Source organism: Ammospiza nelsoni, chromosome 1 (genome assembly GCF_027579445.1).
Source record: "Ammospiza nelsoni isolate bAmmNel1 chromosome 1, bAmmNel1.pri, whole genome shotgun sequence".
NCBI lineage: Eukaryota > Metazoa > Chordata > Aves > Passeriformes > Passerellidae > Ammospiza > Ammospiza nelsoni.
The window spans coordinates 119,839,104-119,864,459 of record NC_080633.1 but is presented as its reverse complement, the minus strand read 5'-3'; the positions used below and the strand labels follow the sequence as shown (position 1 = coordinate 119,864,459).

Here is a 25,356-nt window from a genome sequence, read left to right as displayed (position 1 = left end):
TTTTATATATATGGTACAAATCTTTAATTCTTAGTATTTAATGCCAGAAATATATTTTTACAGGTTCACTGTTCCACTCTAATAATTTCCAAATTATTACAGTAATCAAAAAATGAAAGAGAAACAGGTAGGATGATAGCACCACAGTAACATGAATATTACTGCCCATTCTCTGTTCCCCAGGACTCCTCTTGTCCATGTGCTGTCCCTCTGCTTTGTACACCTCTCCAATGACTGCCTATTTTTTCCTGCTCTTTCTTGTTCAGAAGACAATTTGAGGAGCCTGTTGCTGATTTATGAGCCATTTCATGGTTTTAATTCTGTTGAACCTGAATGACAGAAACAAATGTCACATTCCCAAGTGCTTTGCAAAGAAATGGGGATTTTCTTGGGTCCTCAGATGCAGCAGATTCTGTTTATCTGCTCTGGAATTTTCCTTTGTAAGCATTATTTTTGAAGTAGCACTTCATTTGAGCCTTGAGTGATAACTTCTACTCCATCAGTGGTCTACAAGCACTTTTTATCACATAACGCCTGACTGGGATCGGGACTGTTTGTATAGGTAGCTAAGAAGCAACTGCTCTGTGAACATTCCTGGCATAATAGAGTTAGACCACTCATTCTTCAGTGGTTTTTATAAAAGAAATTCCTGGGCACAGCCAGGCACTTCTTCAACTTTGGGAGGAGCCAGCCTAGCAGGCCTTGAAGCCAGAACTCCATTCCCTTTTGTTTGTTTTCTAGCCCGTACAGCAGCTGCTTATCCATTGTAATCCCTGAATTGATCCTGTCATTGCAGTTCAGGGAATCAGAAAAAATGTCTCATAGAGGAAAAGGATCACTTGGCTATAAATCTGATAGTTTACACCTCCATAGGAAAATGCTTTAAAAGGCTTCAGAGGACAAAAGCCTGTTTGAAAATGCAGTAAGAAAACCAGTCAGCCCAAGTGGAAAGCCCAGTTTGCAAAAGGAAAGAACTAGCTCAGCAGCCAGGGCTGCCTGCATTTTACTTTGCACCTACAGCAAATGATGCTTTAGGTACTTTAGTTTTCAGTCTAGATTTTACCCTAGCTCATGGTTAGTGTTCCAGTCAGATATTAGAATATTTCACATACACAAGGAACATCAGCTGACAACAGAAGGTGTTCATTGATATATCAAAATACATGTTTGGAAACCACTTGCCAGGCTCAGAAGGAAAATGTCATTGCAGAAAAAATTTAGTGTGAAAATACAAGATAGAGAAGAATAGCCCAGGTAGTGAAAGCCTTGTTCTCACAAGACACAGAAAGCATGGGCTTTCTGAGATGGAAGGAATCTGCTTCCTCTGGGGAAGCCTGAGCCTGAGCTCAACAAAGGCATCAGCACACTCCCAGTGGAAGCAGAATCAAATCCAGGGCTTACTGTTCCATTTCCCAGGCAGTGCAGCAATAACTGCAATGTGAACTAAGCTATAAATAGCTTAACAATAAACAAAAGAAGGGTTTGGTCATTTTTTTAATGAGTCTGTTAAAGACTTTTTCACATCTTTCAAATATACTTAGCCCTGTGGCATCTGTACTTGTAAGAACAGATACTCAGTTACTATATAATTGGGTATGAGTTTTATCTCAGTGACTCTCTTGAGGAATAGCCTACAGGTTCTTTTCAATGTATAGCCCTGTGTAAAATTATACCAGTGTAAATAGAGTGGGAAGACCATTACTTCATTATAGTTCCACAAAGATTTGCAAAACTCTAAACTTCAATCTGTGCATTGTTCTTGTTCTGCTCCTGCCACTGTTATGGTTGCTGCAATCCCATGAATCATTCCCGATTTATTGGCACAATTACTCTTACCAGCCTCACTGAAAAGCAAATAAATACTGAAAAGTTAGAGCCAGTAAAATGTCTAGTGCACTCAATCAGAAACCTAAATTACTGTGCACTGGGACTGCCTTGTAACTCCTTTTAGAAAGCCCAGGGAATTCCACACTGGATTGCCACTGGACCATTTTGCAGCACATAAAGGACAGCTGAAGCTGATTGGCAATCAGAACTGTCAATTAAGTTCCTTAATTGGCAGGAGAAAGTGAGAATGAAATCAGTCCTGGTCCTGAAAACATTTGCAAGGGTGAAGACATTTGAGAGGAGCAGCTCTGCACTTCCCAGGTGAACCACAGCACTGCTGGAATTATGCAGCAGTGTCAGAGTGAACAGGAGTCATTCCTGCATGCTTCTTTCTTTTCAGATGTACCAACAGAAGTCTAAAATTCTGTTGCACACTGTACATGTGTGTGTGAGGGGTGTTTGTGTGCATACATGTAAGTGGCTGTGTTTCCCATGTATTATGGGATAAAAACTCAGGTGGTCAGACCTCTGATGATACCAGTAAGACTAAAGCAGTTTCTACTTCTACTCTCTGCCTTCTACAATAGGATTTATAATTGAAAACATATCTAATGGCTTTCATGACTGCTTAGGGTATTTATGCACCTATACATGAGTACATGGATATAAATGGGAAACCCACATTTCCTGAAAGAGCCCATGAGCAAACAGCACCCCTGTTTTCATTATTGACTGCATGTTCCTTTTTGCAAGAGACTCAGAAATGCCAAGCCATTTCAACTGACAGCACCATAATAATAATTATACTCTGAACTTTACAGTTGACAGCATTTCTGAAAGAAATCCATTCATGGTGATGTCAAGGACAAGGCCATCTTTAGCAGATGTATTGCTGGACACAACTCAGTAGGAATAAAAACTGGAATTGCTAGGTAATAAAACATATAACAAAATTACTGTCTCATGGGGAATAGCACAGATAAATCAGAAACTATTTTCTCCAGATACTAAATGTAAGTTATGGCAAAGTTATTGTAGTTATTTTCATGACAAACATCAATCATCTGTTTGATTGATACATAATTGCAGACCTGATGAGAGCACTAAGCATCTTCCTTTCAGGCTAAATGGAAGAAGAAATTAAACATCTGCTTATGAAAAGGTAGTGAGTGACAACTGGAGGCTACTGCCCAAGAAAATGGCTTTAATTTCAAAGACCAGCCTAAACCCCATGGGTTAAAAAAGCTGGGGATTTATTTCAGTGACTTGTATTAAAAAAAAAAAAAAAAGACTGTAGGATTTATGCAGCCATGAGAGTGTTTGTGGGGAAGAACAGTGAGACTCTTTTCTTCCCAGGCTTCCTTTCCATGGGCATGGAATGAGCTGGAGGAAAACTGAACTAGTGAATAAAAATCTTCCTGTTCTGCTTTCTGTCTTGGCAGAGCAAAAGAGTTTTCAGTACACCATTTGTGAAAGTGTTTGTATTCTTGGAAAATTATTTGCATAATTTTAACTTTGGAAGAAATTCTGAATCCTATTAGTTAAGCACCCAAATCTATTTAAAATATTTGTCCTTTTTTGCTTTGTGCTGACTTTTCCTCACTGTACTGACCAAAACCTAGAGACATGAGTAATGAGTTCAGGGTTGCTATACCTTGGAGGGTGTCCAGGTAAGAGCTGATAGATTTATTTGAGCTGTCTTTAACACCTCAGTTTAAAGAGAAACTGCCTACAAAGAAACCTGGCTTTCTTAAGAAAATATTGAACCACAGGGACTTTAATGGGACAAGTGAGGTTGAAAAAAGAACAGACAACTACTTTTTATGTAGTTAAAATTAATAATCTCTAACACAGTCTTTGTTAAATAAAGCAATAATGTGTTTAAATGCTTTGGAAAAAGAGACCTGCCTGTGTGCTCTTGCATAAAATTTTTTTCCTCATAGAAAGCAACAGGATGCCTATGCTTCCGGTGAGATTCTGGGAAAGAGCATTCCCTGTGCATCTGGGGAGCCACCACTGTCCCTGAGAACACTCATGTGTACTCCTGGTTACACTTGAGTGGCAGGTGCTGAGTAATTGGTCTCCTGGTCCCAACTCTGAACTTGCTGAAAAATTTTGCCTGGGCTCTGCATATTATCCAGAGGCTTTAAACATCCCAACACCTTTTAAAGGCAACCTGCTGCTTGAAAGACAAGAAAAGATGTGCAAATAAGAGTGTTCTGTAAAGGAAATGAGAATATTTAGGTTTGCAGACATGCTCTAAAGCATATTGCTTTTCCTCTAGCCTCAAGATACCAGGTGAATTTTGAGGGTCCGGTATTTGGCTGTACACTCAGGGAGTTTTGTAGGATTTCTGCATCAGTTTTTTGTGCAGCTGGAGAATCTTCATTCCACCTAGCAAATCCTACCAGCCATACAGCAAATAGAAATCTTTTGGCACTGACTGGTACTCTATGATACTGTATAAAGGCTCATGTGTAGTGTGTGGGGGTGACAATACCCCATCACAAAGAGGGCAGAGGATGGGACAGCAATTTATTTCACTGCCACTCACTAACCAGCAGAGCCCAGCATGGAAATCCAAGGCATATTTGTGAGAGAAATGATGTTGAAATAAGAGTGATGACTTCAATAAGACCCTCAGTATCCATGGGAGATGCAATGATGAAGTACCCTGAAGATCACAGTGAGTAGAAGATAGTTGCACTTGCTCAGTCCAAATATGCCTGCTCTGAAATCCATCTTCTGTTTGTCAGTTTTTATGTGCTTGTCACACCAAGGACAAGCTGACAGCTGCAATATATATAAAATGTCTGCTGGAGAGACATGTTCCTTGTTAAATGCTTTGTAAGGCAAAATCCAGCCAGTGACTGGAGTGGTATTCTGGACAGCACAGGTAACATCTCCCAGAGAATCACTGGCTGCTTTGTTTACATTGGAAAGGATGAGAAGTGGGAGTCAAAGGAGCCAAATTACCCAAACAGGGAACTGAGTTGAAGCAGAATGACTTGCACTCTAAATATGGGATTTTTTTTGTCTCACTTCCAGGACAATGCCAGGAGTGAAATATTGCATTTTCACCGAAGGAGGATAGTGGCAATATGCCACAGATTTCATTAGTTAAAAGAAGATCGCTTCTGCTTTTGATATTCACTTACAGGCAGTAATGTGAGGGACCATTAGAATACCTCAGATCTTAAAAAGTCTGGTGATGTTATAACTATCAGTGTCAATATTGGTTGGTTTATCACCTCCGTGATGATGGAGAGTTTCACCATAATAAATCCTGAGTAACTGTCAAGAACAAAGACATATTTCAGGTGTATATCAGTTGTGATTTGTTGGGGTTTTTTTTCTATTTCAGTTTCATGTGCTTAGAAATTGCAGTTGGCCAGGAGACACTTCAGTTGTTCTTAGCTTGTATGTAACAATTTGTTTTCATTTTTATGAAGATGGCTCAAGCTGAGCTGATTGATAGACTGTTACTCTAGGAGCAACAAAATTACCCTTTCTGATGTATATTTTTTAGGAATAAATCTTAAAAGTCAAATACACATATGGCATGCTCTTTGTAAAAGTCAAACACACATATTAACCATGAGTGAAATTACCCATGTTGAAATAGGGGGGAATTTCACTGGGTGCCTATAATTTATCAAAATATGAAAGCCAGATAAACTAACAAACATAGGATGTTAGTGCAGTGAGATGATCTTTATTTGTAAGCAGCATTTAGCACCATTTAACTCATGACTTTGGCTTCTACTGACCATCTGTCATAGCTGCTGTCAGCTTCACAAGCCTCGTGAACTTTGCCAGTCCTGTGTTAGACTTCAAAAGATGCTGCACCCAGCCACCAGTGTGACTTGGATCCAGAGACCATATTGTGGGAGCATGAAACAAAGAGTGGTTTTGGCAAGAACAAGAAAAGGCTGGCCCTGTGTTTCAGATCAGCTCCTTCGAAAGAAGCAGGCATTTAATTGGATTGACTGAGCTGAGGTCACCATTGCTTGAGGAGGTAGCACCAGATTCAGCATCAGATGCCCTCCTAGGATACTCTTACTCAGGGCCATGGTGAGAACTGAACCTGTCCCCCTGAAATCTCCCTGTTGCAAGACTGTACTCCTCTTGCAAATGAGGTCCATAGCAAGACCAGGTAAATACATTTGATATTTTCAAATATCTTCTATGGCATAAAAAAAGTGAGAAGATTTTAAAGTATAAACTATAAAAATCTTTTGAGATACCTGGAAATCAGTGGACACTCATGAGTTGTATCAACAGGTTCATTAGTGCAGCCTGGCACAGCTGATTGCAACAAAACAGAAAAGACAAGACAAAAGACCAAAATATATTTATCAAGTATTAATCCTTTTTAGATTCTCTTTAAGAAATGTGTGGACATGGAGTCAGTATCAGTTTCCTTCCTTGTATTCAGCTCACAAATGTATTTTTGAGGCCTGTGGATCTTGGCATGCCTCTCTGTCATGTTGATACAGAGAATGTTGCTGAAACTCACATTTTTAATCTTCTATGAATATCCAGAAGCTCTGGAAAGAGTTTTGTTGACTTGTGTTCTTCCCACTGTCCTCACCCTGGCTGAGGAGGAACTGTGCTCACCTCTGTTAAGGAGTATGTGCTAGTACAGCATCTTATTACAGGGTGCAGAACACTGGGTTTCAAATCCCTTTGAAAAAGGGATTTGCAAATTTTCTTGCTTTCTTGAAAATTCATGCCCTAAAATTTTCAAGTGTATTTCAGATTTGGCAACAAAAGGAAGTAAAATGGACAAGAAAAATCCCTTACATATGTGCAGATACAGACAGTGCAATAACAATAGTGGTTCAGTAGCTATAATTTTTTACAAGATTGTAATAATCTGATTATCTTAGTCTTGTTATTTTGACATTTAGTATTAAATTATTGTGTATTCATTGTCTTGATGGCCTGCTGTTGACCTCTGATCAGCTTATTATCAAGAATAAAGCTGGAGTATATTTTGCAAACAACACTGGTATGTGCTATGCTTTTTATATCTCTTTAGCATCTTTTGTTGCTTTAGTGAACACAGAAAATGCCTTGCAAAATAAAAGACTCATGGACTGCACAGGAGTTGGGAATGTATAGTAGTCTGAGGAGGTGCATGAAGGTGGAAGTAGCCTTAATTTTGATCTGTTTGAGGAGGCATATTCTGAAGACTGTTTTCTGTTCCCACTGGCAAATCTCCCAGGAGAGTTGTGGTAAGCTGGACACAATCACCCTCAAAATCTGCTCCGTTAGCACAGGTGTCGGTCTGGACCAGCCGATGCAGCTCTGCTGTCTCTACCATGCCTAGAGGGTTGGCCCTACCTTCAAGCACGGCCTCTCCTGGGCTTCCCCACCTACACTGAATGCATGTGAATTACAGGTTGGTTCCTGCACTACAGGTGGACTTGTGGCAGCCCAGCAGCCCCTTCCACATCGTCGAAGGCGCCGTCGCTGACGTGCGAGTCCCGCAGAACGCCACGCGGAGCCTGCTGCCCTTCCTCCAGCAGGCAAACATCCCATACACGTAAGCCCATGCTCCGCTTCCCTGCCTCACTCCTGAGAGCTGGCCTTGGGGCAGGTCTGCACCTACCACAGCCAAGAGTGCTCAAAAATACCTTCCACATCACAGCCATTAGGCTGGCAGACGGCACGGCATTGCCCAGAAAACAACCGCTTTAATGGCAGAGCAGCAAATCTCCCACAGGCAGCAGCTTTAATTAAATGTCCTCCTCTGGAGTCAAGCTGAAGTGTTTCCAATATATGTGAAATCACATCTGTTAAGAGAGGGTTGGTAATTACTAATTCTGCAGCCTGCTCTGCCTCTTTCTTTATTTAGCACAAGCAAGGTTTATTTACAAGTGAGCTGCAAATGCAGAGGCGAAACTTCTGCATCAATTATACAAGAACTACTTTTATTATTCTCCATTCCTAGTGACCAATGCAAGTCATACAGAACAAATGCAGTACATTTAGTTTCACATATTATTTATAATGCTCCTTAAAACAATTCAAGGTAATTTTGGAGTATATTTATCCTTTCATATTTATCCATATGATGTACTGGACAAGAGTAATGATCTTGTTTTAAAGCCTTCTCAATGGCATGCCTAAGCATCTGAATAATAAGCTCATGAGTTGTCAAACATTTGAGAATTAACACCTACATTAGGTTATTTATACTTCTTTCTCAGTGATAAAAGGATGGTGTAAATCATAATGTAGATGTATTTATGTATACGTATGTATAGTACTCATCACAATCCCATTTTTATTATAACAATGCTCTCTTCTTAACTAGTTGTTCTAAAAATACAGAAACAAACATAAGGAAATTAAGTACACAAGCTCCATAGCTGCAGTTCAGAGTGACTTTCATGTGGGTTCAGCACTGCTTTGGTTTTGTTTATGTTTAAAACTGAGATGGGGCTTTTTCTAATTGTTCTCCTGTGCTTATAAAAAAATGTTCCCTAATTACTGTGACCCAGCAGTTGTATTCATGTCTGCTGCTGTTCCTGCTCACAGTAATCACCTTCAATGAAATGACAGAAGGACATTTTATATGTGTTATAAACACTCTCTGTACTTGAAGACCTATGCTTGGGTTGCAAAGCAATGTGCAAGCACAAGATCTGCCAGAGCAAAAGGTCTCTGCAGTTTACCTCAAAAAACATGCTGCAAACACTGGATTAATCTTCCACAGAGAAAATCTCTCTGACTTTTGGCGCACAAGTTACGTGCACTTGGAAGGAAGCTGAGCCGCATTTTACCCGGTCCAGACTTGTCCTTTGCTCTCCCTCTTATTCTCCTCGCTGCCTGTTTTGGATGGTCCCAGCCATTAGGAACAAAACCCTGCAAAGCATGTGCTTGTCCTGACAAGCCTCCTGAGATCTGTAACTCCACAAAAGCCAGGAGGATTCACCACGAGAGCAATAACAGCCACGGTCAGGGAGCAGCAGGAGCAGGCTGCCCAAGCCCAGCCATGCCCACAGCACAGCTTGGGTGGGGACCACAGCCCTGAGCTGAAGTGCAGCTCCACAGCCAAGATTTTGTACAGCTCCTTTTCACATAGCTGATTTTCAGTTTTTCTAAAAATTATTTTTTCTCCACACACACACAATGGAGTCAAATTTCTACATCCCTTTTGGAACTGGAAAAGTCTGAGCCAAACTCCAGGTAAAATTTCAGCTTGATGCAGTGATGCTTACCTGAATTATGACACATTTACAAAATCAGGAAGCATTTCAACATCCCTAATAATGACCAGGCCTTGCCTGTAAAACAGGCTTATCTCTCTTAGGGTTTGGCTTCCTGACAAGATGGCCATGAAAACAAGCCAGGCATCAGATAAACTCTCTGCACCAAGTTGCCTCAGTTGTTAGTTGTTTTGGTAAAGAAGCCCCTTACATTGCACTCAGACCTGAGGGACTTAAAAGCCTTTGTGTTATAAGCACACACAGTACACAGTCATTTAAAAGTAAAGAAAAATTATTAAACCTCATTTAGAGTACAGATGCATAAGTTAACAGAATGAGCTTGACTCTGGTAGGTGCTTACACTAATCAGAATTCTGAGAGGCAGTCCAGCATTTTTTTTAACTATTAGATGCCCTAATGGCTTGAATAAAATCACTCCTTTAATCAACTTTACAGTACTGGTCTTATAGCATACACAGCACCTTGCTAGTCAAGACTATAATCCTTTAGTTTGCTTAATGAATATTGTTGATGTAGAACAATCAAATTCCTAATTATACAACTACTTCACTCATACATTGGAAGATGGGAATAACCTTTACTTTGATTCTCTATGCAGATAGACCTATTACCTTTGAGGCATCTGCTGCACAGCTGAGTTAGGAGCAGAGTAAATGCCATTTCTTTCCATCTTTTTCCAATCACAGAAGCTAATGCCTATAAAAATGTAAAAGGTTGAATGTGGCTGTCTTTTTATGGGAATGGTGAATTAGTGGCATGGTGATTACACATTGCCATGCTTTAGGAGAAGAGGCCATACAAGGATAACTCAGTTTTACAGTAATGTTGTTACAGATATCTGTGACAGTATTCCCAGCTTCTGCTACTCTCTGGTGGGATGGATGCATGCTTCAGCTGCTTCATTATAATTATTTTTAGATGTTTTCTATATTATAATTTTGTATTTGTGTTTTTTTATTTTTGCCATAAAACAGAAAAGTTTCAGCTTACACAACTCTTCCTGCATTTTAGTCCTAATGTGAAGAAACTCTCACTTTTTATGTTAAATTTCACTTAGCATTTTTCATATTTTTCCTGCGTTATTTTAACAAAACTGGCAAACAACTACAGCAGAGTAAATAATGTAAACAACAAAGCCCACTTCAGATTTTTTGCTTGCTGTTTTTTCTTGTTTCAGACAGAACGATAACGGTACCAAGTTTGTAATTTTTTTTTGCCTCTACAATTTGTAGATATATGTAATGTTCCATGACACTCCCAAGAGAAAGTGTGTCCATGTTTTCCTAAGCTTACAAAGATTTTTGAAATGGTTTGAAATCAGTTTTTGAAGATCCATGATCACATCGTATAATTGGATTATAAAAGAAGACAGTAAATGTTGCCCCATAAACAAATGAAAGTGGGTGCTTCTTCACATTGGCTACATTATTTATATCATTCAGGTTCAGTCATTTAACAAGCTTATTGTGTTTTTGAAGGCACTGTTACATTTCAAAGCAGCTGGAGTATTTATTTGGCAGCTTTTATTCAAGTGAGCCTGAAGCACTCTATTGTCAAAATGTAACAGATGAAGTAAAGTCAGGATGGTTTAACTTCTGCTGTATTTCTTCTAAACGTGATTGTTGTTCTGATTTAGCTTGTGTGTTCTTCTAGTTTTTCAATAATACTACTATCTTTTTTTAGGATTCTCATATCAGACCTACAGCAAGCAATAGAAAACCAAACTGCTGGGAGGTCCCGTAGGAGTCGAAGGTCCCTCCCTGGGTATAACTATGAAGTGTACCACTCCCTGGAAGAGGTGAATTACAATTCATATTGTGCCTCTTACCTACTACAATGTTGTGTTTAGTAAGGCTGAGGTTTCATTCTCTCTACAAGTTCTGGTTACCTGTCCATCTTCAGGAGTGTTCCATGTGTTTCTTCTTCAAAAATAGGCACTTCCTTGGAAAAAAAAATCTATTTAATATTTGTATTTTTGTATTCAAGGCTTATCTTTACATGTAACTGTCTTTCAGAGTATCTGAGTTTTGCTTTAAAAGTAGGTCTTTTACTCTGATTGAATAAGAGATTTCAATGAGTTATTGATCACACTAAGTCACTTAATTAAGCAATACAAGTAAATGCTTAAGTATTTGCACAGGAGTGACAAGTATGTAAAAACACTCAGATACAAACTCATTTCTGAGGAATACTATCCTGGATGATGGCTGGGTAAATAATTTCTGTTGATTTTAGTGTGCTCACCCACACAGTTTCAGTCTGCACCTAAACAAAGTCACTAGGCTGACCATGGAGAGCACTGCATGACAAGATCTGGTACCCACTAAACAAATACTGCAGGTAGCACTGAGTTCTGCATGGAAATCTGTTTGCCTTTGTGTTTTGGCAGGAAGAAACATGGATCTTCCTTTTTCATGCCATTAATATTTAGTGGCAATGGTGGATTAGCCACATCCCCATATTTTCAATGGAGAGTTTATGTATTCCAGTAATACCCAACAATGAAATGGAAAAAAAATCCTATGTGAAGGCTGCATCCAGCCTCTGGCTACAGACCTATGAGTGCCAAATAAAAGTTTGGTTAAAGTGTTAAAACAAAAACAAACAAGACAAAAATAAAATCTACAGGAAAATAAAAAAATAGAGAGAGGACAGAAAGCTGACCCAAATAAATGTATTGCAGTTTCTTCCCATGAAATGCAAAGATTGAAGCAATGATTTTATTTTTCTGTTTGCAGATCGAGGACTGGATGCTTTATCTGAATAGGACTTATTCAGATCTTGTTCACATGTTCTCTGTTGGAAAATCCTATGAAGGGAGACCACTGTATGTACTCAAGGTAAAGATTAAACAGTCATTAATGAGACTAAAATCTGGAATCAGGGACAGACACTTTTATTTTTGTTACAACATATACACCAGAGACACAGCTTAACAGTGTTTCCTAAGGATGAGTTGCTGAAATCTAAGTATCTCTCTGAATGTCATCTTTAATAAAAAATGGGAAAAAACCTGGAAAATTAATAGCCAAATCCTATTTACCTGGATTGGATATGCATGGAGAAAGATAACAGAACAAATTCAATTACCAGGATTTGGATTTAAGGGGATTGGAAAGCTTTTTGTTTATGGACAGCTAGGAGAGCAGTTATGCTGGGGAGGGATCCCAGAGGACTGTGGAGCCCTTCTCAGCCACAAATGCTGCTTCTTTACCTACTGACAAAATTTCAGAGCTGTGTGCTCTCAACTCACATTATGGGGACCAAAAATTAGAGTGCGTCAGCAAGATGCAAAAAATCTTACTCTCAATGTATTTTCTTTTCGTCTCCTGTTGAAGAGTTCTGAAAATTTGATTCACTATCATGCAATTCATGTAGGGTCATTGTTCCTCATCATACTCCATGTGATAATCATTCCTCATAAAGAGGAACATACAGATCTCACTTCTGCTACAGTTTTTTTCCATAAGTCAGCCTCATTATCATGTCATACTTGCCTTACATTATCTTGGCCATACCTTTTAAAACAGTAAATTTGTGTTCCCTTATATGAGGAAATTCAAAATGGTTTAGCCTCTCTCATATTCTATTATTTTCTCATTGTTGTGTTTTCACTCAAGTGTTTCACTCTTGGTGTTTTGTGAATATTCACACTTCAAGTTAGGTAAAAGATCACGGCCCTACAAGAAAGCTGTCTGGATAGACTGTGGGATTCATGCAAGAGAGTGGATTGGCCCAGCCTTTTGCCAGTGGTTTGTGAAGGAAGTAAGTGTTTAAAATTTACAGTCATACAGTTCTTTCTGTTAAGTAAACTTTGCATTTTGCTGTAGCAGATCTAACACAATAATATGGAAAATAATTAGCTATTATACCTCTCTTTTTAAAAATTATTTGTGGAATACTTAAGTGCCTAATAAACAAAGCTGTTAGTGACAGCCAGACACAGCTATGCACAGGACAAAAATATGCCAGACACATACTGGCAGAGATGTGAAGTAGGATTTTATTCCAAGACCTAAAAGTGTGAAAGTTTTCAGTAATTTTGGTAATTGCCCAGGTAAATCAGTGCCAGTGTGTACTGCTTCAGACCAGTTCAGCAGTATCTTTGTTTTAAGGACTTAGTTTAAAAGAGATATTTCTCTTTTGTGTAGTTCCATAGGAATAGAAGGCTAAAGTCACAGAATCACAAATTAGAGTCACAGAATTGTTTAGGTTTGAAAAGACCTTAAAGATCATCAAGTCCAATTGCTAACCTAACACTGCCAAGTCCTCCTCTGAGCTGTCACCCCAAGTGCCACATCTACACCTCTTTTAAATACCTCCAGGGATGGTGACAAGCATTTCACTGGACAGCCTGTTCCAGTATTTGACAATGCTGCTAGTGAAGAAATTTTTCCCAGTATCCAAGCCTCCCCTGGCTCAACTTAAGGCCATTTTCTCTTGTCCTATCACTTGATACTTGAGATGAGAGGCTGGCTCCCACCTGGCTACAGCCTCCTCTCAGGCAGTTGTAGAAAGCAATAAGGACCCTCCTGAGCCTCTTTTTCTCTAAAGACCCTTAGATCCCTCAGCTGCTCCTGATCACATTTGTTCTCCAGACCTTCACCAGCTTCAGTTCCCTTCTCTGGACTCACTCCAGAACCTCAAAGCCTTTTTTGTAGTGAGGGGCCCAAACTGAACACAGGATTCAAGGTATGGCTTCACCACTGAGTACAGGGGCACAATCACTGCCCTGGTCCTGCTGGTCACACTATTGGTGACAAAGGCCAGGTGTCATTGGCCTTCTTGCCACCTGGGCACACACTGGCTCATGTTCAGCTGCTGTCAAACAGCACCCCCAGCTCTTTTCCCAATTGGCATCTTTCCAACCACTCTTCCCCCAGCTGGGGTCTCTGTGACTCAAGTGCAGGATCTGGCACTTGGCCTTTCTGAACAGTTGGTCTCAATCTGTCAAGAATTCATCTACCATGCTTCCATGATGGCAACTATCATTGTTTTTTCTGCTGTGCAATGGCTTCCAGCTCCTGTTTGTTGCCCATCCTGTGTGTATTGGTGTAGATGTGCTCCAGTTGGGCTGCTGATCCAAATGCCCTCTGCAGGGAAGAAGACCTAATTCCTACACAACCAGTTTTAGGCACTTCTGTGGTTTCTAATACATCAATACCCTTCCGTATTTGCTGCCATCTGAATCTCCATCCCCAGCCTACACCTGATGGCAGACTGAAGGACCTAGAGCAACACCCCTCAAACATCTGTGTGGTAGCCCCAAATTTATCAAGCCTGGTTTTATCCTCTTCCACCTTCAAATCCAGTTTAAAGTTCTTTCAATGAGACCTCTTAATTAAAGATCAAAGATTGTTATTCCACTTTGAGACAGGTACACCCTATCTCACTGGGAAGCCTGCTGTTGTGTAAATCAAAGCATGGTCAAAACCCCCAAAATTCTGCCAGTGACGCCAGTCGCAGACCAGAGATTGATCTACTGGCTTTTCTTCTTCATAGATGGGTGAAAAGCAAGTGATTCCAAAGTTTTTTTGATTCTATCTTATTGGGTTCATTCTCCCTTTATTTTTGATGTCTAGAGTTTAGTCTCTATACTTATCCATTTGCAGTTTCCAAATGAGAGGTGAAATCAAATGGAATTGGAATTTTGCTTCCAAATTGTCTGGTTCTGTTTTGGTTCTGGTTTGTTGGTTTTCTGGGGTTTGTTTTGTTTTGTTTTTCATTTGTTTCCTTTTGTTATTTTTTTTTATATCAGCACGTAAACTCTTCTAATTTGGGATTCATTACAGATACATTATATGTTTACAGGATTTTGCTATTTCCCCTAGCCAACAAACTTTTGTTCAAGATGAGACATTAGCTGCACAATGGAGACTACCTTGCAATATAATTGGCAGAAGTCAAAAGTGTCTTAAAATACCCCCACAGGTGTGCTTTGATTACTTTGCATGCCATGTTTTTGCACAAAATTAGGGTTGCAGTACACTTTTACAAGCTTCTTCCTATAAGCACATAGTTTTCTCATTTTTATTCCCACCTATCTCAGTGTAATTCTACAATGTATTAATACTCCTCTGATTTTGTAAGAGTACACTTCTGTATCATCAACACCCTAATGCTGAGATGGTCATACAAGCATGTGTGGCCTTCCCTTGGGAATCCCAACAGTGCATGGGAAAGGTACAGAAATAATGAGGCCACTACAGTTTGGAAGAGCCTGTCACCAAAAATAGGCTAAATGAGATGCAGGAGCTGTTCTCTAAATTTTGGTGTGCAGCAATTGTGTGTCATCTTGTTAAGACTTCTGTTAATGTGAAGATGAACTAACTTGCGATTTCTGAGCAGCTTTTCTAGCCAGGAGAACATGCTGTAAGGAGGAAAGCTGGGGCAGAAAGGCACTGGTGGGAAGCCTATTGTTTAAATTCCTCTTTCTTACCAAAGCTTCCCCATAAAGCAGCAAAATGTGGCAGTAGGGTAAAAAGTCACAAGACTTCTCTGCAGACCTTATAGCTCAATGTAGGCTATGGTTGTGTATATAAAAACCTTCTGTGGTTATTTAAGATCTTCGGAGTACTTGTAAGGCCGCTTCTCTAATTATGTAAAAACATTTTCCTGGATTAAAAGTAGTCTCCACAGAACTCCTTCAGACTACAAGAATGTACCACCTTTGTCTGCCCATCCCTTCTCAGAGCAGTATTTCAATCCAGCATTAGAGCAAAAAGCATCAGGAAGAGAATACATTATGTTCATGATGTCCATCATCATATTAAAAACAACTGGCTAAGGAGGAGAGAGGAGATGATTAGATTGCTTGGTTTAGGGTATTACTGTTCTCATTGTATGAATTAGAAAATTTTAGTAAGAACTCTGGGAAAACTGAAGGTCTTTCTGTGCTTCAAACTCTGCAATTCTCTTTCCTGGCAAACTCCTCCCTTGAGCACCTCTGCAGCCTGGCAGCCCAGTTTTCCATCCTGCCTGGTACTTACGGGCAGTTCTGAGAAAGGGCTCTCAGCTTGGAAACAGATTTTTCCAGGCATGTTTTTCCATTCTAAGGAAAAGCACCAGAAGTCCATTGATTTAAGGCAAGCAAGAAGTAGTGCTGGATTTACATGCTGTTGGCTTCTTTTCTAACAGGAACAGCATACATGCATTCCTTTACTATGCAGGCAGCCTGAAATGCCTTAGCAAGCTTTCGCTTCACCCTGTGATCTCTGGCACTTATTTTTATTGAAGTATATCCATGTTCCTGTGTACAAGAAGGCTTTTCAGGCAATTTAGCTTAGGAAGAAAACCCTCTATGCATGAATGTCACTTAACATTCAGGCCTCAGACTGGGTGCCTCAAATTTAACCAAATACTCCAATTCAATTTGGGAATTCTCAGTATCTGGTCTGCACCTCTAGGAGTGGCAGTTTCTGGGTGACAGTGGATTTGCTGCAAGCAACAGGAGAGCACCTCCAAAGGGTGGAGGTACCACTGAGCAGCTGATCATGTGTTTTTCCTGGGCATGGCAGCAGCTCCCTGCTGTCTACAGAGAATCTGGAATTGTTCAGCTAAACTGGACCTGGCTCCCACCTACTTATAAATGCAAAACAGACTAAAGCAGATCAGACTTGGGAAGTGAGGAGGTAAGGCTGGAGCATGGGACGGCAAGAGGCTGCCTGCTGTGCAGGCTTGTTCTACATTTGGGCAATTACAATAATTAGACAAAAAGAAAATAATAACTAGAGAAAAATTTATAGAGAAGTTACCTATTTAAAAGAGAAAAAGAATGCACAGGATATTATGTGATAATATATTTCAAAGTACGAAAGCAGCCTACTCACATTTTGAGACAAACAAAAGGATAGCAAAGACAATGGTTTGGGGAGTTGTGGGTTTTGTTTAGTTTTCCGTGCGTTGTTTTGGTTTTTTTCCCCTGTAATCTACTCCAGAATGAGCTCTAGGCTTGGCTCTGTGTTCCATAGGCCTGATGTTAATAAGAACATCACTGTTTGTTTCTGTGGAAGGCGCCCCTAAAAGTCTGTAGTCTCTCAGCTAAAGATAATCAGATGTTCTGTCAGGATTAGCTGTACTGCTGGCCTCTGGCAAACTCCACCTCATTTTCATTGAATTTCAAGTCAAGAAAGAGGACACCCTGCACACACAGGACCAGAGTTTTAGGTACCTGCTAATGAGCCACAGAGAAGGGTCTGCACCTGTACTGTAGAGAAATAGCAGTGAGGTTACAGTGGAATCCCACCCAGTTCAAGCCTTACTCAGCTGGAAGGTGATGGAAAAGGGGCTCTGAAATTGGAAACATGACAAGACCTGTGGCGGAGTAGGGAAGCAAGACAAACTGTAAAAGGAAACAGAACTGATTACATGTGGGCTACTTTGAAGGCAACCTGCAAAGATAAATGAATCCAGATCTTGTGTCCACAGCAAGAGATTCAGAAGGAAAAAAAAAAAAAAAAAAGAAAGGTTCATTAGCCTAGAATTTTTAAAAGAGTACATGGGATCTAATACATTAATATATGTTAGTAAATATTATGAACTGAAAGATATTCTAATATGTGTAACTACTTTGTAGAAAGCAGTAGACTTTAGAAGCAAAATTCAGATATATAATGTATTCATCCAAAATTAAATAGCCCTCACAGAAACAAAGACATAATAGCTATAGCCATTTTGAAAAAATACAATTATATATGTACATATGTTAGGTAAGAACATTTAACTCCTATTCATTGTGAGCGGAGAAGTAGAATTCATCTATCAAATCATCCTGACCTCAAATTTAGGATTTTACCATTTCTTTAAAAATCTGAAATATGGTTCGCAGGCTGCTATTCAAATTAACATCAAAACTAGATTCTGTTACAGTTTTAGTGAAAGCAGATGAGGATTCCCATTACATCTGGTTTGACTTTCTTCCCTCTAATAAATGCTGCCATTTGATCCATTTCAATGATGTATAACCTTGAGATGTCTTTCATACAATATTTTCAGAACACAGCATAGCTGAGATGTGACTTTGAGTTGTGTTATTCTTTATTTCTGATGCAGGAATTTGTATTTCAAGATTAGAAAAATTCAAGAAATGTAATTAAAAATCTTCAAGAAGCATGCACTGATCGTTCTTCTTGACAAAATGCTTTAAGAATCCAGTGTCACCTGTAATGTCTGTTAAGATCAAATGCATCTCCCTAAAGAAGTGACCTCATCAGGGCCTCAAATGAAGGTGAAAATAGTCTCACACTTTGGAAATGCAGTGACCTTCACCACGTTCTTCTCCATCCTCAACAATGGTCACAATTATTTGAGTTCCCAAATTATTCAAGATAATGCATTTGGACTTCATCATGCTCCCAGGGAGCAAACATGCAGCCCCAGAAAAAGAAATTAAAGGTTTGAGAGCAGTTCTCAGAGGTATTTTGTTGTTTGTTGGTGGTTTTTTTTATGCTGACATTAGTATTGATTTATTCCAAAACCAGGCTAGAAACTCATCTTTTCAGTCCATAATAATGAGCCAAGAGAGACACACAGACTGTGCAAGAAGCAAAGTGGCAACATCTGCCCCCACTATTCCCAGCCTGAGACTGATTTATGAGTCACCTCGTGGGATGCATATGGGATGCATACTGCCAATTAGCCAGCCATTAGGCTTGTGGACCAGGCCCCAGAGAGCAGTCTTTACCAGGAATTTTGCAGCGTTCAAGACCTCAGATTCTTCCCCAAGAATGTTTATGAAGTGTTTGAGTGCAGCCAGCTAGAGGAGCAGCACAGAGCCAGAGCTCAGTCAGGACAGCAGGGCACTCAGATGCAGGGCCAAGCAGGAGACACAGACAGTGCTAAAAAGGGTTGGCTCTGCTTCTGCACTGCTCAGGCCATGTGCTCAGAAGGCAGTAAAGCTGTAAGTATTCTTACTTTAAGATCTGCTGAAAGCCACTGTAGCACTTTTACTCATTCTACAAAATTCCACAGTCCATGTCCTGATGGACAAAACATCTGCAGTATCCTGCATCGGCAGTCAGAGCAGCACTCAGTCATTCATTCCAGTGATGAAGCCCACACTGTCAGGAAAACAGCTTCACATTCTGGATCATTGCTGGGTCTTGCAGAGATCCATCAAAACCAGCAGTCCTCTAGGACTTAGAAAATTTATTTCCCTGTGTTATCTGTAACTACCAGAGCCTTGAAATAACTGCCTAATTATCAAATTCAGATATCAGTTTTTTCACCCACTTCAGAAATAGTCTGATCTTGGGGGTGTGCAAGATAGTTATGTGAAGCAACACAATAATGTTTCCTAAAGATTATACACTTGATCTATCACTTGTCAACCAACTAAAGTCTTTTGAACAGGTACAACTGAAATGCTGTGTTCCCACATCCCAGGGGTTCAGACTGAGATTAATTCAAATGATGCTCATTACACCTAAATTTAGTTATTCTTTGAGACAATATTTTCCACCCACTGTGATAGGCTTTCCATCTCCATTTTTTGGAGTTCTCCAAGTGGAAATTTTGAACCATAGAGGAAAGAAAGCAAGGACCTTACTGCCTCTCCATATAAATCAGACATTTGTGCCAGTCCTTTCCAGGGTACAGGAATGCTACTGTTCCTAAAGTATCTTTGACTGATGGTCCTCAAAAATCTGAAGAGCTTTTGAAAAAAGTTGAAATATTCCAAAGTGAATGAGAGGCATGCAAGGCCAAAACAAACATTATACCTGTGGCTTTTTCCTCTCACCCTTTAGCTGGATGTTCTTTCTTTCCAAAATCTGTTCCCTTCAGCTAAAACTCTTTAGCTGCTGTTGTCTTGATGTGAAATATTTGTTGCTCTTTGAATAATTGCATCTTCTTAATCTGTGAAATTTTCCTGTCTGGGTTTTCCTCCAGTTGATCGATTTTTAGTTTACCCTTGGTTTAGGAGAGGCAGAAGCTTCCCAGGGCTGTTTTACCCCCCTGCAGCCTTCTTCACAGGTGCCAGTGGTGATGGCACCACAAAAACTGGGCTTTTTTCACATTGCAGGACCAGTCATCTGGTGACAATATCTCCACAAATGTCTGCAGTTCTTTCAGTAAACACAATACAATCATTGGAGCCTAATCTTTATTGTTTACCAGATTCTAGTCTCCCCAGCTGTCTTTTTAGCTGCCTAATTTCAGAAAAAAAAAATTGGACTTCCCTGAGTGTTCCCTGTATATTCATTACCTGGAGGAAAAAATGCATCTGTTTCATCCTGCAATATCTATATTTGAAACACTCAGCCTTACTTGTCTTTACCCAATTCATCCTTCCCTGTCAGGAGCTTCTGCCTGAAACACTGTTTGTTTTTTCTCCATCAGAGAGATCACCTCTTCCAGCCTCTTCACTCAGCACTTCATTCATCAGCCTTTCAGCAGCAAGAGGCACTGGTACCAATGCAGAATTTGTTTCATCCTCATGATTTTTTTTCCATCCTGCAAATGCTGTTCCTGCCTTTTGAAGTTCATGTGCAGTGTTCACACCTACGTGTAGTAGTTTCTGCTTCTACTTAATGTCTCCCTGCCATTCCACAGCTGTTTCAGTTCTGAATGTGCTCTCATTTTTTGGCAGCCATCCTATACACCGCTTCTCTCTGAGTATCTGCATCTCTCTAGCACATGCTTGCTACTGAAAGTCTGCACCAGTTCTGAGGGTAAGGAAACTAAAGTAGCAGGGAACACTATCAACAAGAGTTTCCTGATCTGGGGCCTCGGTTGTGATAACTTTTTTTTTAACGGATAAAATCTAAGCCAATGCCAAAAAGATGGAGTGCAGTACCATGGTATCACCACAACGAGGCATGTGATGCATTGTTTTAAAGGCAACTGTGGCAAACCATTTTTATGCTGTGAAGTATCTCTGTCTCTTTTGATCCGTGGTGGAATTGCCCAGGTTTTATTCAACAATAAGACCGTTTAGGGAAGGATCTTTCCTTTGCTGTCACACCTTGATGATAACAAATAAAAAAACCAGCCAAAATTTGTTTTCAATTTTCCAAAAGGATGTACTGCATTATTTTTGTGTGCACTTTCAGCTACTCAGCTGCATCTTTCTGCCTACCCATGACCTTAAGAAGGTAAAAAGTGCTTTAATTTTGCTTGCAACTATTAATTTTTCACAGTGTAAGTAGATCTTTATAAAAGAAAAGTAACACCGCAGCTGTGTTGTGCCTGTAATAGGAATTCCTCAATGACACTTGCTCCTGTAAATTCTTATTTAAGTATTCATCACTAGGACATTCAGATTTTACCCCCTGAAGGCTTTTAGGCTGTTGGGTATGTTCTTCTTCAAGACATGAAAAGAATTCACATTGTTGTTCCAACACATTAGTTGCCCTGAGGAAGAAATTCTGCTCTGTATTTTAGCAGTCTACTCCTGTATGATGGTACTGAGTAAAACTGCAGCTATGCAGAGACACTACTGAGCATGAAAAAGGACTGTGAAAGAAAATTCCATATGTTGGACAATTCATTTGTTCCAGAAATGGAACTACAAGCAATTGTTTGTATCTTAAGTATTTAATTGTGTCTCAAAAATTTAATTAAAGCGTGTATTCAAGTGAGTTCTCTTGAACTCAATTGAGTATGTTTCCCTCAACAATATGTACTACCATGGAGCAAAACAATTAGGATGCAAAATTCAATAATTACATTTTTCAGAGGCCTATATCTTAGTGGGCACTAATTTCATACAATTACTAGTAAAGAAATCTGTGTTGCTCCTTTCAAAGCATTCACAGTGCTTCAGAACAACTCAGGCCTTTATTTCCCAGATAGGCAGCCCTTGGCTTGTTTGGTATCTAAGAGGTTTTTCTTTTTTCCTCTTTTACCACCTCTCTGAGTGGAAGAAGTTGTCTCTCCAGTTTCTACTAAGATCTTTGTCATTCTTTCCCACAAGATCCTGCCCTTGCTTGAGTGGTCCCAGCCTTGCACAAGATTGCTGGAGTGGCTCTTTGCTTCTCTAACATGTCCATCCCACCATCATCCCTCTGCCTCTTCTCTGCTTCAGTGTCTTTTCCATTTGCATCCTTAAGGAGCTACACAGTCAAGTCTTTGGGATTCTGCAGATCCTCCTTGTCAGACTCTTTTTATGGGTGTTGAGGAGTAGTTGCAACACATTCCTCTTTCTCAGTTGTTTCTGGGTTTCTCCTGTGATAAATGCCTTCAAAGAGGAAGGAAGGTTTTGCATTGTATTGAACAAAAAGGATAAATCAGACACAGTTCAAGTTTCAGCCTTGAAAATTTGACCCTTTGTTTTAAGCCATTTGTTTTTAAATACTCAGCTGTATCTTAGCATTAATAATGGGCTTACCACTCTGCTTGTGATCTGAATGCCAAAGCAGGACACTAGCAGTAAAAGGGAAAACAGAGATAAAAAGCTGCACTGCTTCCAAGAGCCGAGACAGAGCTAATTACTAACTTGCCAAACTGATAAAGTGGCGATGAAGGCCAGAATGGCAGATCATAGTGTCAGCCTGCTAAAGTGTAACATGTCCAGATAAAAGTAAAATATTGTCAGAAAACGTGTTTTGACTGATATCTTAATAATGGCACGGAAGAGTTAATCCTGTTTTGCAAGAAGCGGTTTTGTGCAATTTCTGGCAGAGCAGTAAATGGAGTCAGTTCTTTGGGCTAAAATAGTAATTGTTTAATTCAGTATGATTGTTTAATTCAAAATCAGAAAGAGCTAAAGCTGATTGTTACCTTAAATTTAATAATAATTAATTGTGGGATAGCAAATCCTTATTTAGCTCAATTGGGATTTCAGAGTTTCTCCCAACCCTGTCTCCTTGCTTTGTCCTTCTCACTCAATCCCCTCATTTTATAAAAAGCCTAACTGCATCCTAAATCCATTTTGCACTCTTGCCTTTATTGCCTTGGCAGTTTACAATATAGCTCTTTTGTTTATCTCATCCCCTAAATTAAATTTCCTCTGGACCATATCCTCCGCCAGCCTAAGCTGCTGTAGCTCCATCAGCAACCATCACCCAGCTGATCCAGATGATGGAGCCCCATCCTGTTAATCCCTGGTGCTCTCCCCACCCCCAGGCAGCTTGCTTGCACGGCGTTGGCAGCATCCCTCTATCGCCTGTTTGCTCACTAATAACACGATTCAGCGTTTATTGGGCTGCTCTGGCTCCCTGCACATGCAGCAGCAAAGCTGCTATTGATTGCACGATGGGGAAGCAGAACCAACCCATATTCTGAGAGCTCTCTGCCAACCACAATGCAGTTAATTCACTAATGGTTCCTATTCACCTTGCTGGTGTCACAGCGGAGAGAAATCCTTTCAGCACGGCTGGGGAGGGTGGGGAGGTGGTTCCCATGACCCCAGTTGGGAGGACTCGAGGGTCACGTCACAAAAAGCAAGATGTGGGCTTTGCTCCAGCAAGGGCACACCTTGGGAACTGTAGGGCTCATTGCCAAAGATTACACTGTCTCTGCTGCCTGATTACATACATCAAATAAAAATACCAGATAAAAGCACTATGAAAGATGAAGTCTTTTCAGCAGAAAGAGTGAATATGATCTCACACTATCTGCTTGCTTTCAAAGAAAGCCACTCTAGATCCACTATATTTTTAATGAAATACTACTCTAAAAGGGTAACAAAGTTGTTTTTAAACCCCATATATTCTTTAAAGAACTGAATTGAATGACATATTTGGCTCTAAACCAACGCTAATACTTTCAATTTTGAGGATTATTACTGGGGACTATAATGCTTTCCAAAGTCTCTTCTAGTATTTTGTCAATGACAACAGGCATTAAAATAACATAAAGTCACTGTAAAACTTGACATTTTGCTGCCTATATTTTGTTTAGGTTTCTAAATAGCGGTGCTTTCACCTAGCAAGGAAAATATGTTCTTCACGGGATTTAAAACATATTGTATATTAAAAAGTCTTAATTCAAATATTTTCATTATGCCACTTTTTGCAAATTTGGAAAGCTTCTGAAAAATATGCAAAACTAATTTATGCAATTTTAAGCAGTGTATTACCTTACATTAATTAATTATCTGTAGTTATTTTAAGGAGATGATTTTAAAAGTGTTTTAAAGAGTTTAGTCTTACAGCACTGCAGTTTAAAACATAGCATATAGCCCAGTGTAACAAAATGCATAATTACCAATGTAACTGACAGCACACAAAATACAGATACAAACACATATACCATCATCACTGGTATGTAAATCACTGGTATGTAAATACCAACCATGGGTACACAACCTGAGCTTAATTTGCCAATGCTGTCTAAAAATAGAAAAGCAATGAAAATCAAGGAAGTGGTGTGTGGTGCTTTATTTCCTCCTCAGCTAAACTACTTCTCCCTATTACTACTTCTGAAATAACCAAGATAATAATGTTCATTTTCTTTAACCCACATTTTGGAGCATGGATTGGTTCTGTTTCCAGCTGTAAGAACAATTTTACCAGTTTAACATCCATACTCACCACACAGGCTCTTAATCCTGCCCAGATTTAAGTGCAGGGCCAGTCTAATGCAGACAGTAGCCCCGTTTACTTCGATACATGTCACCTGCATGTGAAATAGCAGTAACATACCGTCCTTATTTTCATGGTCATTGTTTTTGAGTAACCATTGATTTGAGAAATCAGTGTTTTGACAAAACTAATTTTTTTGCAGTTCCCTTAACACAAATTTTTTTATCCAAACCTATCTGAGTACTTGATATGGCTTTTTAATACAAGTAAATCAAATTTAAATGCAAGACCAGCTATGAATTTTTTGGGAATTTCGGGCAAATGGACCAGGGACCATGACCTCCTCATTGGCTGTGGCTTTCTCCTGGGCAGCCCATCAAGATCCCCCTACAAAAGCACACTGTCATTCTCTTCTCCCCTCCAAACAAGATCTCTTTCAGGATCTCACACTAAGGTGCAATGCTCCACACCACCCTGTCCCATTTCATTCTGTGCTTTGCCTTGCCTTGTGTTTCTCACTGTCCCCTCCTCTTGCCTGGCTGGAGCAGAGGAGCTGGGTGTGGAGTAGCACTGAGTGACTTGGCTTTTCACAAGGATCATGTGCTGCTTTGGATCTGACAGGGGCTGAAGGACTTGCACCTGCAGAGCACTTTGGGAGGGTGAGATGAAGCTGGGCAAGGAGAAAGCGCTGCACGACAGAGGGACGGTTAATGAACCGCAGAGAAGAAGCATTTACAAGTCCCACTAATCCCCTCAGTAAAGAAAAAAAATGCCATACTCCTCCATGAGTAAATTTCAGCCCCAGACTTGTCCAAATATATGGT

General features: G+C 39.8%; 1 protein-coding gene across 1 annotated transcript in view; it reads left to right on the top strand.

The window, feature by feature from the left end:
* CPA6 (carboxypeptidase A6) overlaps nt 1-25,356 on the top strand; it is an 81,449-nt gene that overhangs the window by 41,694 nt on the left and 14,399 nt on the right. Inside the window, exons 3-6 of the mRNA XM_059478102.1 lie at nt 7,254-7,378; nt 10,752-10,866; nt 11,807-11,908; nt 12,729-12,833. Coding sequence (XP_059334085.1) covers nt 7,254-7,378; nt 10,752-10,866; nt 11,807-11,908; nt 12,729-12,833 — 447 coding nt within the window. The remainder of the gene's footprint in view (nt 1-7,253; nt 7,379-10,751; nt 10,867-11,806; nt 11,909-12,728; nt 12,834-25,356) is intronic.